General features: G+C 36.5%; 3 protein-coding genes across 7 annotated transcripts in view; 1 reads left to right on the forward strand and 2 right to left on the reverse strand.

Annotated features, from left to right (window-relative positions):
* The window catches only part of LOC127439296 (guanine nucleotide-binding protein subunit alpha-11-like), a 35893-nt gene extending 35677 nt beyond the window's left edge, over window positions 1-216 (reverse strand). For 2 of the 3 annotated variants that reach the window (XM_051695539.1, XM_051695538.1), the window contains exon 1: window positions 44-214. The gene's annotated coding sequence lies outside the window, so the exon portion shown is untranslated. Of the gene's footprint in view, window positions 1-43 lie in introns of all 3 variants that reach the window. The other variant, XM_051695537.1, reaches the window with a different exon arrangement.
* LOC127439298 (C2 calcium-dependent domain-containing protein 4C-like) overlaps window positions 1-14508 on the forward strand; it is a 416605-nt gene that overhangs the window by 95824 nt on the left and 306273 nt on the right. The gene's annotated exons all lie outside the window — the stretch shown is intronic.
* LOC127439305 (guanine nucleotide-binding protein subunit alpha-11-like) lies at window positions 3685-10884 on the reverse strand. Of its 3 annotated transcripts, none has more exons than XM_051695559.1 (8): window positions 10513-10884; window positions 10001-10144; window positions 9440-9624; window positions 9020-9174; window positions 7690-7818; window positions 7147-7276; window positions 4842-4995; window positions 3685-4670 (listed from the first exon to the last, which is right to left on the reverse strand). In XM_051695559.1, exons 2-8 carry the CDS (start codon window positions 10140-10142, stop codon window positions 4468-4470), a joined length of 1098 nt encoding a protein of 365 aa, XP_051551519.1. In that variant the 5' UTR covers window positions 10143-10144; window positions 10513-10884; the 3' UTR covers window positions 3685-4467. The 3 variants fall into 3 exon arrangements, with proteins under 3 accessions (XP_051551519.1, XP_051551522.1, XP_051551520.1); XM_051695562.1 differs by having other exon boundaries at window positions 10001-10096; window positions 10513-10684; XM_051695560.1 differs by having other exon boundaries at window positions 9440-9517; window positions 10001-10096; window positions 10513-10536.

A 14508-nucleotide genomic window follows, 5' to 3' on the forward strand; every position in this document is an offset into this window, starting at 1 on the left:
ACATAACAGTATCTTGTTCTGGAGCGCGTATGAACACACTTACGTGACTTCATTGTATTCCTCCAGTGGTTCCATCCACAGTTCCCTTGCAGAGACAGAGCATGTAAATCCTACCCTGACAGGAGATGCTACTGTCTCTTAAAATAGTGAATTAAAATACAGTGCTGGAGTACTGTGTAGTAAACACAGTTAAAGCTGAACAGTGGCTCAATCGTAAATGTTGAACAGTCATGCAGTCATGCAATGTGCACAGTCATTGTGTTAACGCTACTCAGCCGCGAATTGTCACTGTGCTTTATAAGGACAGACTCTGTTCATGATTCACATGCCACTTGACAAATTTATCTCAGGGTTTGACAATTAATCTCTATTTCTTCATCTCCTCTGTCTCTGTCCCTCATCACACTAGTTTTTCTCCTTATATTGATATGAGTGTTACTAACCACACAGAAGGCACGGTTCTCTCTTTTCTGTTTGGTGTAGACCTGCAAGCATGTGTGGGTTAGTTTTGCTTCCCTCTTGGTATTAGTGAGAAATTCACAGGTACAGCATCACTATTTCATTTCATGTCGTGTTTATACATTAGAAATCTAGTAGATTTGCATTTCCTGATGGAAATATCAGCGCTTGCAAGGCTGCAAAAATAATGTAAAAGTTGTTGGTAGGTTTAAGGCTTTGGTCCTGCGTAAATGAAATGTTGCATTAGAGCCACTTAAATGTTGTCATGATACTCTTCTTTTCAGTTGGCTGCTCACAAGAATTAACACATAGACATTGTACAGAGTAATATACATAAAAATGGTTAAATATATAAATATATGCAAGAAAAAAACAATCACAATTCAGCATGCATATAGATGTAAGAAAAAAGACCAACTGCAATTCAGTATGCAAAGGTTACATTGATGTCATCACTGTTGATAAGATTTTGAATGCCAAACTTTATCACTTAAATAATAATAATAATAATAAAGTATAAATTGCTAGGGTGTTCTATGTGGTTGCTAGGTGTTTATTTACTGACCCAAATCAGAAGAGCATACCCAAATCTCTGTATTCTTGTCCTTATTATGAACATTCTTTGGAAATCAATAAGGGATTTTCAAACTTTAATTTTAAATTACTTAAAAAGTATAACATTTACAAAAAACAAAACTTGATAGCACACTTAGGGCTGAAATTATCTGCCAAACAAAGCTTTAGTGTGTTCAACGGTTCAGGCTAAATTAACTGCATGGATTAAGAAAAAGTAAACAGACCAAAACTAAACAGATATTGTTAGAGTAATATCATTATAATGCTGCCTTGAAAGCACTGTAAGCTTACATGCATGTTCTTACACTAATTATGCTTAATAAGCCGATAACGTGTGTGGTCATGTAAATGGTTTAATCAACCTTCCTTTATCGGGAAAGGTCATAAACGATTTAAGCAAACCAATCGGCACACATAGATTTTGGAACATGCTGAGTGTAAACACCTTTACCAGCGTTCTTACTGGTTTATCAATAAATGCATACGCACGGACACCAATATGTGGATAACTAACAAAAATCAGGTTTACATGAGGTTTGAAATAATCGGGTTATTCTCTGCTTTTGAAATCAAAACAAATACAGGCACATTTGATAGGAAGTGTCGTACCGATTTATGACTCCCTAGTATAGTTAAGGGTTGGTGTAGGGGTGGGCTTTAGGGATAGGGACCAATAACTCCCTACTATGGTTAGGGGTGGGTGTAGGGGTGGGTTTTAGGGAAAAGGACAAATCAGGTAGTGGGGATTAAGAATCTGGCAGGGAGTCAGATTCCGGCACAACACTGGTAAAGGTGTTCAGGGGCGTCAGGTTATGTTGGACCTGAGTAACAGGGTCCCCTTCACTGGAGGGGAGGCCCACGGAAAGGCAAAGGCAGAACATGTATTCTTTGTGAACGTGCTGCATGAACCACTATGTCTTTTGCCTACGTATTTAAATTTGCATCAACCACTCTCTTTCTCCTGTTTTCACAAATTCGCATTTTTGTATGTTTACACGGAGACGATAACGCCATCGTTTTCAAAAACTTGCACTTTGAAACCCGTTTTCAAAAGTTTGCGTTTTCAGGCCCTAAAACGCCGTTGTTGTGTAAACGAACAGCCAAAACGCATAAAAAGTTGTCCGTTTTTAGTTGAAAACGTTGTCGTGTAAACGGCCCCTTAGACTTCAGGCAAAGGAAACTGCAATAGTAGAGTAGCTCTACAGGTATTTTATTTTCCAGCAGCACATATTCCCTATTTTCAGCAGAAAACACTAAAATGAACTTATGACAAGATCAGATCTAGCTCATGGGAACACAAATCTCACTCATGGTAACTAAAAAGAAACGCTTGTCATAACATAAAAAGACATTATTAATATTAAATAGAACTTGAAACATAACTATAGCCCCCAATTACTTTTAAATGTTAATTAATAACATCCCCAAACAGTCCCCAAAACCTGCACAGACCTACCTAATTAATTATGTGACTCAACATCCAACAGCAAGTCCCCAAGCAAAAACCACAACAGAAGTTTCTCATTTTCTATGAGCTTCAGTTTCACTTTCCTGACAGAATTAATAACCTGTGTTGTTTGTCATTGATTTGCAAGGAAAAAATTTGCTAAATGGCTCCACTGTGACAGTGACAAAAAATACATTTAAATAAAAAACACATTTTCAAAATTAATTTGCATGGCTTGTAATATTTTGTTTTTATAAATAATTTGATCATAAATACATTATAAATATTGTAATTTGTTTAATAATATTTTAAGTATATTTTGGATCCTATGTAAATGTCAGTTAGCAAGTTATTTCCTAAAACTACCTGAAAGCAGAAAAGTCTCAGGATAGACTGAGCAACCTGGCACCCCTCTCATTTCGGAGATCTTATGGTGACTTTGTCAGCACAAGAACTTGTAAATTATAAATGTATAACTGATTTTGTTTGTATGCAGTTTTCTTTTTTTTTTTTTTTTTTTACTAATTTATTGATTCAAATAATGTTTGTGTTTCAAAATAAAAAAAAAATGGTGAATTACTTGTAAATAATATAGCACAGTTAAATATCCATCTAAATCCATTTATATGTAACCCCCACCACAAACCCAAATTATTTAGGGGGCCCTAAAATAGTTCTGTGCCTGGAGCACAACATTTGGTGATACGCCCCTGAAGGTGTTAACATGAAACGCGAAATCAGGGTAATGGGCAAAAATCTACCTGTGGTCATCTGATTATTCTTAAGGGGTTTATGAATTTACACTGAGAAAGGAAAGCAGTTTAATGCGTTTACATGACCACACACGTTGTCGGCTTATTAAGCATTATCGTGTAAGAGCGCGCAGGTAAATGCTCAACGTGCACATGCATTTTTACATTTTGATGACAAAAGTGGAGAATTTATTTCAAACCTCATGTAAACGCGGGTGTCTGATGTTGGCATTTTTTTTCTGAATAAGCTTGTTTTTGAGTCCCTCTCGAGAGTCTCACTGCTAAAATACATCTTCATTTCAGCCAAAATACGCCCAGCTAATACGGGACAGTTGGCAGCCTACTTACCCTTAAATTCTTCTGCAACACAACTGTGTGGTTTCACCTTTTGCTATAACAACCAATGTAGGCCTACATGTAAATAAGTTTATTGTATGAATTATTGTTTTATTGAAAAAGGCTTTATAAAATCTTTGCAATATAATCCAAATTTAGCATGTAAATACAGATTATTAGGCAAAATAAAAGTAAAAACTCTAACCAAATTACATTATATTTTATTCAAGCACACTCTATTATAAAAAATGATAAAGCATTATTCGAATGTAAAAATATTATAACACTAACAGAAAAGTATGTGCAAAAGTCATCTTCTAAGGCATGTCTGATCAACAAGAGAAACTATATAACCTCCAGTCAACATATGTATATTCCTCCTATTGTCTGGAGTAGCATTTTGCATGCTTGATTGGGAAAAGCATTAGTTTCATGTAGCATGTTTGCAGCATGAAGCCTCACTGCAACTTATTCTTAGACAGGAGGAGTTTGCCTGAGAGATATTTAAAGCGACTGACCACAATTATGTTTTTACATGACATTTAGGGGTGGGGCTATCTGAAAAAGATAATACCACAATAGTAGAATGGCATGGACAAAATAGTCTCACATTGTGAATATCTAGTTAACTTGCTACTAAAATAAATTCTTCCTGAAAAGAGCTCTTTGAATGAACCTGATACCCTGTAAACATGACTTGGTTTCTGTAATTGTGTAAAGCCAGTCAATGAGATTGGAAATGGTGATTTCAGCAAGCACTTGCCTTTTTTTCATGTGCGCTCTGACAGTCAGGTGCATGTGTAAAAAATCATAGGCTCATTAGCTGAAAAGGCTGCTTTGGAATGGAATGGCATAAAGATGAACAGCAGACAGAAGCTGAATGGCCTCTTGGGCTACTCAGTTGAAGATGAACTCCTCTATTGACTTAATGAGGACAGTGTCTTTCACATCGCTAAAGACTTTCCGGATGTGGCTGGTGTCTGTGGCACAGGTGAAGTGATGGTAGATGATTTTGGAGTTCTTTGTTTCACGACAAACCGCCTCCTGTAGATATAACTTTCTGATGAACAGCATGGCGTCTTGCATGTCCCGACGCTTGCCTGATGGTGGCACCAAACCACAGAGGAAGGAAAGGGTTAGTAATATCTTCAATGGTGCGAGTAGTAGAGAATTGGAAGAGCACATACAAATATGAGGGATATCCATGTCATAGTTGGACCATTTGCAAACCATTTTAACATTCTCTTTAGGGTGCAGGTGATCCACATTACCTTTGAACTCAGGATAGTATGTTTTTAGGTCCGAGATCTGAATCTTTTCTTTCAGTATGTCCAATTTGTTCAGGAAGAGGATGACAGAGGAATTAGCAAACCACATTGAGTGGATGGTGGTGTAGAACAGCGACAAGCTCTCATGCATACGGTTCTGCAGCCGGAGAGAGGAAGGGGATACAGAAGTTGAGAGAAGAGCCAATAAAAGGTAAGACAGAGTGTTGCCATATTCAGAATGGAATACTAGTGCACTGCACACTGACATTGTTAGGCAGTGTACTGCATACTAACAAGTTACTCAAAAGTAATCCACTACAAATTGCTAACTAAACAGGTAACGTTTGTCAACACAAACTTTGATGCTGGCTTGACAAAGCCTTCTCTGAAAGTTTAAACTAAGAAAAATAGACAGAGAGAGAGCAACTTAAAGCAGATCAAAGGCCTTTTTTTCTTCAGATTTTGAATTAACGAGCATTCCATTGACCTTTTTGAACATTCTGTCAATGTAAGTCTATAGGATTTTTCTGATATTTGATTGTCTGTTGTGCAAAAATTGTAAGTCTGATAAGTTAGAAAAGACATACCACACTATTCCAGAATATTCTGAAGGTCTGTACCAGGTTTGGTGGATGTAGCTTGAAAGCTCTAGGAGTTAGTGTTAGAAAGTTGGGTCGTGATTTAGGGATTTTGAAAAAAAAAAAACCTAAATTAAGTTTATAGAATAACAGTATGTTGGCTTCGTCAAGCCAATATAATAACTTCTATTAAAAATTGTAATCAGATTACTGATTACTTTATCGGAAAACTACATTCCTATTACTTTACTTTTATGTTACTTTCTAATTCACTTTTCACAGAAAAAAGTTCTGTTTTTTTGCTTAATTTCAAAATTATGTCTACATTATTTTCTCCTTGTTCACTGTCACACGCAAGTCATTTATTCAGCATCACTTGTTTCTACACTATGTTATTAGGGGAATACGCCCTTCAGCTGTCACAGAAACACAAAGAAAACTACATAATTAGGAACAAAATTCATGTTTTAAATTCTACATAAATAATCCTATTTTAGGGGGGCCTGGGTAGCTCAGCGAGTATTGACGCTGACTACCACCCCTAGATTCGCGAGTTTGAATCCAGGGTGTGCTGAGTGACTCCAGCCAAGTCTCCTAAGCAACCAAATTGGCCGGGTTGCTAGGGAGGTTAGAATCACATGGGGTAACCTCCTTGTGGTCGTGATTAGTGGTTCTCGCTCTCAGTGGAGCGTGTGGTAAGTTGTGTGTGGATTGCGGAGAGTAGCATGAGCCTCCACACGCTGTGAGTCTCCACGGTGTCATGCACGATGAGCCACATGATAAGATGCGTGGATTGACTGTCTCAGAAGCAGAGGCAACTGAGACTTGTCCTCCACCACCCAGATTGAGGCGAGTAACCGCGCCACCACGAGGACCTACTAAGTAGTGGGAATTGGGCGTTCCAAATTGGGAGAAAAGGGGATAATAAAAAAAATTATAATAACAATACTATTTTAGAAATGTGTACTCCAAGTAATGTACTTAAAATTAACTTAATTGAAAGTCAGTAACTGACTGAAATTGATAACTGCAATTTAAAATGTAATGCATTACACTACTTTCTGACTAAAAAGTACTAAGATTACAGTTACTAATTACTTCGTAATCAGATTACACCCAACACTGCATACTGTACAGCACATACACTATACTTCATACTATTTTTTTTTAAATGATAGTATGTGAAAAAGTATGCAATCTGCAAGCATACTACTGTACATTCTTTTCAAATGACCTCACTTTGTTGCACGTTATATTCAGTGTGTGGCCTCTTTTTTTCTTATTTTTTTTTTTTTTATACAAGATAAAATTTAACCCAAAGGTCTAAATTTTTGGAAGTCTGAACAAATAAAGAGTCTAATAAAGAGAAAATTGCATCTGATAATACTTAATTCGTCACACTGGAAATGTAAGGTCAAGTTGAGTACATCGTATTGTGGGATTTAGATTCTGTACAGTATGCTTTGTTGTATACTGCACATTTTGGCAAATGTAGTAGGATATTGGGGTATTATATGCATTCTATGCAGAAAATGTGCATACTATGCATAGTTTACATATTTTACATAGTGGAAATAGTATGAAATCCTGAGCCAGTGTCTAATCCATGGCATGCGATTCCTAGTACCACCACCAGAGGACATCATAGTCTTAGTCTTGTTGATGAGATTTACCCTCCCCAGACATGCATTATGCCACTGAGAGAGGGAAGGAGAGGTAGATACACTTACATCCTTGTTATTTTCCTCCAGAAGCTGGTCATACTCGCTGAGAGATGCTAAAAATATGAGCGATGTCACATTCTCAAAGCAATGGATCCACTTTTTTCTCTGTCCTCTCTGTCCTCCAACATCTACAACCCTAGAAAGACAGTGAGACAGACACACAGAGAAAAATTAGGTTTTGTTGTCTCATCCACGTTTTTATTTTTTCCACGGTGGTTAATTCACTTCTGAAAAACTTCAGCCTGCTTATGCAAAAACAGTATTTAGGCAGTTCCTCCTTCCTGTCTGTCATATTTTACTCCCGTCTTCTTCGCCAGAATCAAATATTGTCATACCTTGATTTCCTCTTACATTGCTTTTGTTTTTCTGTGCATTGCTCACTACTAACTTGTCTTCTTAGGTTCCTTGGCAGTTATGTAAGCGAAAACTAAACACAATGTCTGTGAATAGTGAGCACACTTTGATTAGAATTTGAGATATTATGGCATCGTTAGTTAAATGCCAGCGTGACTTCCATTGTAAAGGCTTTGCATAAAAAGATAACCATACCTGAGAGTGATCTTTTCTAAACTGAAGCAATGGTCTGTGATACCAGTAGTGGGAAATCGGACATGGAGCACATCTTGAGCTGTAGGGATGTAGCCTTCAGCTGCAATGCGGTCCAAGTTTCTAATAAAGCTTTAAAAAAGTACATACAATGAGTTTTTGGTAACACTTTGCAATAAGGTTCCATTAGTTAATATTAGTTAATAATGCATTAGGTATCATGAACAAACAATGAACAATATATTTTTTTACAGCATTTATTAATCTTAATGTTAGTTAATAAAAATACAATTGTTCATTTTTAGTTCAAGTTAGTTCATAGTGCGTTAACAAATGTTAACATATACAACTTTAGATTTATAAAATGTATTAGTATATGTTAAAATTAACATTAACCAAGATTAATAAATGCTGTAAAAGTATTGTTCATTGTTAGTTCATGGTAACTAATGATGTTAACTAATGTTCACAAATGGAACCTAATTGTAAAGTGTTTCCAAGTTTTTTAAGTGCAATAAATATTAACATTTTGAATGAAAATGATACCATGTGCTATAGACTGTGGTTAAAATAAATCCCCCGTTTTGTTTTGTTTTTGCTTATCAATGCCTTATTTGCATAACATCCATGGATTGTCATTGGCATCAAGAAAAGGAAAGAGGACAGAGATAAACATACAGAGAAGTCAGTTCAAGTAAAACATTTTCAATTAAACATTGGACTTATTTTCTTTTTAAATATGTGTGTGTGTGTGTGTGTGTGTGTATATATATATATATATATATATATATATATATATATATATATATATATATATATATATATAATTTTTTTTATTTATTTTTTTTTGTGTGTGTGTTTCACTGTTTTCCAATTATACAACACATCGCTGAAATTTAAATGCAACACAAATTTTTTTTAAAATAGGACAGGGTATCTCAGAAAAGAACAACTATATTGAGTAGAAATAATCAAATAAAACCACAGATAATTAAAGGTTGAACTGACTTTTAAACAGAAATAAACACTGCATACTTTGGAAAACGATGACATTAGGAAACTGAAAATGGAGGTTTCAAACTAAAACGTATTAGTGTGGATGTGGCCTTAGTAAAAAATTAAAGGTGAATTGTATCATTTCATCATTGCAATGTCATAATGCAACAATATGCAGTATGCATTATTCCTCAACACTTGACCCGTTTTCCATTGGTCGCACAAACATTTTCTGTCCCAATGAAATTATGTTTGCACTTAGAAAATGTTAAATGATACCTGTTTATAGAATGTGCTGTTCATACCAAACTTAACCAACAGTGTTGAACACACTTACTACTTAGTGGAGTCCAGTAGTTGATACTCTGTGCGCCGTCTGTAGCAGATCTTGAAGCCTTGGTCTGCCCAAAGACTACGAATGGCCACTAGGTAGCCTCTTTGTAACTGCGTTATCTGATGTATCTCCTGACCGTGGAACCACTGAGCATAAATCTATGGATATCACAAAGAGCGAATAAGACTGCTATCCAAATACACTAAATAGTAACCTGCAATTGTTAACTTAAGTAGCTTTATCTGATCTAAGCCTTATAATTAGTTTTGATTGTGCAACCTAATGTATTCAGTTTGATTTGGTGATGTTAAAGCACATTTTTGTATTAGTTTGACTGAATGTGTTGATATAAAATGGCCCTCATTGATAAATGGGGCCTGAAAGTTACATTGAAAACATAGTACGGCCTTTGGCCTTGGTCACCTCATTTTGTGGGTTGCCATAGGGAATCTTTAGGGTGGTCATAGCCTCTGTCATTGCCCTCATAGCTGTGAAGATATTCTGAAAAACCAATTTAGTGAAGTTACGTCTTTCTTCTTCCAAGAATCCATTTCCATGAATAATCCTCATCTGCTTCATAAACGTGGTCTTTCCACTTTCCCCTGTGCCTAATTTAAAGCAAAAACAAATCTGTCGTATTCTTTAGCATTGCAAACAGGATTTGGCAGGACAAACTGAAAATGCATATTCGTAAACTTTACACTGCTCCCAACATACAGAACACACATTTAACTAACTGTTTGACCTGCATTCAATGCTGATTATATTTAGTCTCACCTTTAAGAAGAAGAAGAAAAAAACTCTGTGCAAAACCTGGTTTTCCTACACATCTCACCTGTATGGGTGGAGTCACTAGTCCTTCTGTGCTGATTATTTTCATTTTCTGACATTATGGCTGCATGTGTGGCCAGCTTTGAGTAATTGTGGTAACAATTCATGGCTGTGTCTGTCTTTGTCGTTATATAATGGACAGAATCATCTCACCTAATAAAAGCACTTTGAGCTCTTTGCGATCTCGTTTCTTCTGTTCCAATAGGATGCGTTTAATTTCGTTGTTTATGGCGATGGCGTTCCGTTGCTCTTCAGACAAGAAACAAGTGCAACATCCATAGTAAAAGTCCTCCATTTCTCCAATTAAAATAAATGAACAAACAAATAAATAATTATATATATATATATATATATATATATATATATATATATAAATGATTCTTCAGTTTTTTTTAAACAACCAACAGTGTTAAAAATATGTTTACGATAGGTTACAAACAATTTTAACGTAACGTATAAATTATAACGTTATCATTAATCGTATAAACAAATCCCAAAAATAGCAAAGAGTTGTGTTGTCTTCCATAAATAAATGAAATTATATCTCGTACTGTATTGAAAATAGCGTTAGTTCATCTATGGGCGACAAATAAACAATGAAACATATAGCAACGTATAAGACAATAATAATAAAAACTAAATGGAGGCGATTGAAAATCACTCACCTTTATTCGTGATGCCTAACAGGGGCTGTTCAGAACGAACGCGTGACTGCGCAGAAAAAAAGTTAGACACAGTGCAACGCAGGCCTATCTGACAGAACGCGGGTGTCTCGAGACGCGCTTTGAAAAGTTGACGTTCTTTTTCGTCTAAAAACGAGGCGCAACAGCTGGACAATGGTCAAAGATGTCCGTTTAGCGCATGTTTACATAGAAAAACAATGTTAAGAGGGCGCACACGGACACAAAAACGCGCTCGGTGTGAACGAGGATGCATGCTAGAACTGGTGAAAGGAGGTGTTTTCCTAAACGCATCCTGATTCCAGAGTTTTTTATCAACTGCGTCATTCACTTCAGATAAACTACCTGCGTTTCTTGAAAGTCTGCTTTGAAAACATTATATGCTAGGTATGCTGCAGAGAAGGGTAGCCTGAGGAATGCGCCTTGCCAGACTGCTGGGTTCGACTAGTTCAGTAGGCTACTTCTCAAACTTTTTAGGCCAAGTACCACCTTCGATCAAATCAGAACATTCAAGTACCACCTAGTCACCACCAATGTTCACTCAATAATTTTTTCAGCATTGGGCAGATATACATTTTTAATTAATGTTTAAACGTCAAACAAACTACTATATACATTTAGAAATTTGGTGCTTAGGCATTGCTAGACCCTGTTTTTCATCTCAGCCCCCCTAAAATTATGCAGCTAGCATCACCCTCAAAAATATGTGATAATGTGCTTGTGATCTATGAAAACAGTGGCTGCAGTAAGCTATCTGAGGTTCATTTTACTCTGAATTATGCCCTTACCAGTCGATAACTTTAAATTATATCTTAATTTAGCAATCCTGGAATATTACTGCAAGCCGAATAAAATTGTAATCATGCAGAATATGAATTTTAGATATCAACAATTAAATTTTCTCTTGTTAAAATACTCATTCTTGATATCAGGGCTGGATAGTGAAAGTGCTAATTTTTTATATCAGTAATTACTAGGGGTGTGACTCTTTGGGTTGAAAGTGAATCGATTCAATTCACGATTCACAGGTTTTCGATTCGATTCAAAAACGATTTTTGCAAATTCAAAACGATTCAATTCGATTTGATTCACATAAAATTCGATTCGATTAATGATTCAGTTCTGCATTTTTTTAAAATGCATTTTTAGTATTCTTTATGTACTTCCCCTAATGTGTCTTGAGGCCGAAACATACTTCACGCAAGTATGCGAAAGCAGACGTGAGCGCTTGGCCAACGCATGGCCTACGCGTGGTTCCGTTGTACATACTTTACGTGCGCTCTTGCGTTGCTCTTGCCAATAAAATATTTCAGAGCTGAACAAAGCTTTAAAAGTATTCTATATTCCATATTTCACTATAATGACACTGTTGATCACAACATTCTCATAGGCAGACTGGAAAACTGGGTAGGGCTCTCTGGGACGGTCCTTAGCTGGTTCAGGTCATATCTAGAAGGGAGGGGTTACTATGTGAACATAGGTAACTATGAATCTGTGTGGACATCCATGACGTGTGGAGTCCCACAAGGCTCAGTTCTTGCACTGCTCCTGGTCAACCTGTATGTGCTCCCAGTAGGCCAAATTATGTAAAAGAACCAAATTGCGTACCATAGCTGTGCAGATGACACCCAGATTTACCTAGCCTTATCGCCAAATGACTGCAGCCCCATAGGCTTTCTGTGCCAGTGCACTGACTAAATTAAAAGTTGGATGTACCGAAACTTCCTTCAGTTAAACAAAGTCAAGATAGAGCTCAAAAAAATTCCAAAAGTGAACACATACCTTGACTCCAGGGGTCTAAAGGCAAAACATCAAGTCAAGAATCTTAGTGTCATTTTGGTGTCAGACCTCAGTTTCAATAGTCACATCAAAGCAATAAATAAATCAGCCTACTATCATCTAAAAATATAGCCAGAATAAGATGTTTTTTTATCCAGTCAAGACTGAATAAGAGAAGAGAAACTTCTTCATGCATTCATCACCAGTAGTGTGTACTACTGCAATGGACTTCTCACCAGGCTTCCCAAAAACGCCATTAGACACCTGCAGCTCATCAGAATGCTACTGCCAGGATTCTCACTCGAACAAAAAAAATCTAAGCATATTATTCCAGTACTCAAGTCTTTACACTAGCTTCCAGTTACATAACAGGAAGTGGTGTTACAATATTTAAAGTCTCGTTTCCAATGGTTGACAACAGGGTCTGAAAGTTAGGGGGGCTTGGGGCCAAAATGCTACCAAAAAAAAAAAAAAAAAATGTCCCCAAATTTCAAAATGTAGGTGCAAAAAATGCCCCTGTAATTATCTTTCTTTTTTTTCTTTTTTTTTTTTTTTTGTAACATCGGATATAGTTTTTATGATAGTCCTAGTTATACATATTATGCCATAAAATATGAATTATTGTTGATTTAATTCTTAAGGTAAGATTGGTAAGAAATTCTCAATTTGTATCAATTTGTATAATTTTTATTAATGAATCGATTAATTTGAAGTATTTGACAAACATATAAGTCAGTTTATGTTGTAAATGGCAAGGAAAAAAGCCTTCATCAAGGTAAAAAAAATGCCATTGAAAATCAAATGCAACAGGATTTTTACTTTCCACCAATTTCCACATAGTGTCGATAAAGAGCTATGAATCTGCTGCAAATCTGTGCATTAATTCATAAGTCATAATTCATGGTAACAACATCTCAAATCACAACCAGGCCTATGGATCAAAACTACCACCAAGGTATGAGACTAATGCTCATTTTACACTAGATGCGTAGCAGTGCGTAAGCAGTGCAGATGCTGTGCGTAGGCAGAGCGGAAGCAGCACGCGCTTTGATTGTGCTTTAACATAAGACAGTTGCTGTGTGCAACTGAACCTGTGGCTTCTGTAATACCGCAGATACAACACTGAATAAGTAGTTCGCCACTATTTTGTGTCCCCCTTCCCTACACACCATATAACATGCTGTGTAGTGTATTTCAAATAAAAAAAATCTTTAGATATACTTCTGATTGCATTTGTTATTTTTGCAACTCCTGGTAGTAGTGTGTTTTGGTTTTCTTTGCTTTACCCAGTGCTGAAAGTCATATGGTGACTGTGAAACACAGTAGACTTTAATTGTATGCATTTATGAAATTGTGAAATTGCTATATTTTCGTGTCAATCCATGTTCATTTTCACCACGAACAATGCGCTGTCACTTTAATTTAGCACGTGCAGCACAGCAAAAATTGACTCGGTGCGGAAACGATCGCTGCACTGCTGGTCCTGCACCGCTCCTGCAACGCATTGCCGTCCTGCACCCGTATGCAGTCTGAATGCTCTAACCTGTTAACATGGGCACTGAAAAAAATACGTACTGCATACGCACTGCATACGCATCATGTGTAAAACGGGCATAACACTTTTACATATGAGTATCTATCTATATATCCATCTATATCCATCTATTCACATGAGGTGAATTACAGACCGGGCCAATGGGGCCAGTGCCCAGGGGCCCTTGACTACTGGGGGGGTGGGGGGTGAGTATCTGACACACCTAATTCAGGTCATAGAGTCTCTACTAACGAGCTAATGAGTTGAATTAGGTGTGTTTGATCAGGCAAATATCCAAAATGTGTAGTGTTGGGGAGCCTCCAGGAACAGGGTTGGGAACCACTGCTCTACATCATTACAATGTGTATGAGATTTCTACTCTCCTGGTGAAAGTTTCCATGCTCTTCTGGAAGTAGAAGAACTTGTAACATAATTTCCAAAATAGCTACCTTCATATTTTGATGCACTCATCTTTTTATGTGAAATCTTTGCTGATTTGGATAAAGTAAAATTAACAATAACATTTATATTGTATTTCAAGATACTGATATTTCATTATTATTTATTGAACTGAAGCAACATTTCATTATTTTATAGGAAAAAAAAGTCTTCAAAAATAGTCATAATCCGCCCCTGTCTATATATATTTGTCATTTCAACAGCTGGCA

The sequence above is a fragment of the Myxocyprinus asiaticus genome, chromosome 50, assembly GCF_019703515.2.
Source record: "Myxocyprinus asiaticus isolate MX2 ecotype Aquarium Trade chromosome 50, UBuf_Myxa_2, whole genome shotgun sequence".
Taxonomy (NCBI): Eukaryota; Metazoa; Chordata; class Actinopteri; order Cypriniformes; family Catostomidae; genus Myxocyprinus; species Myxocyprinus asiaticus.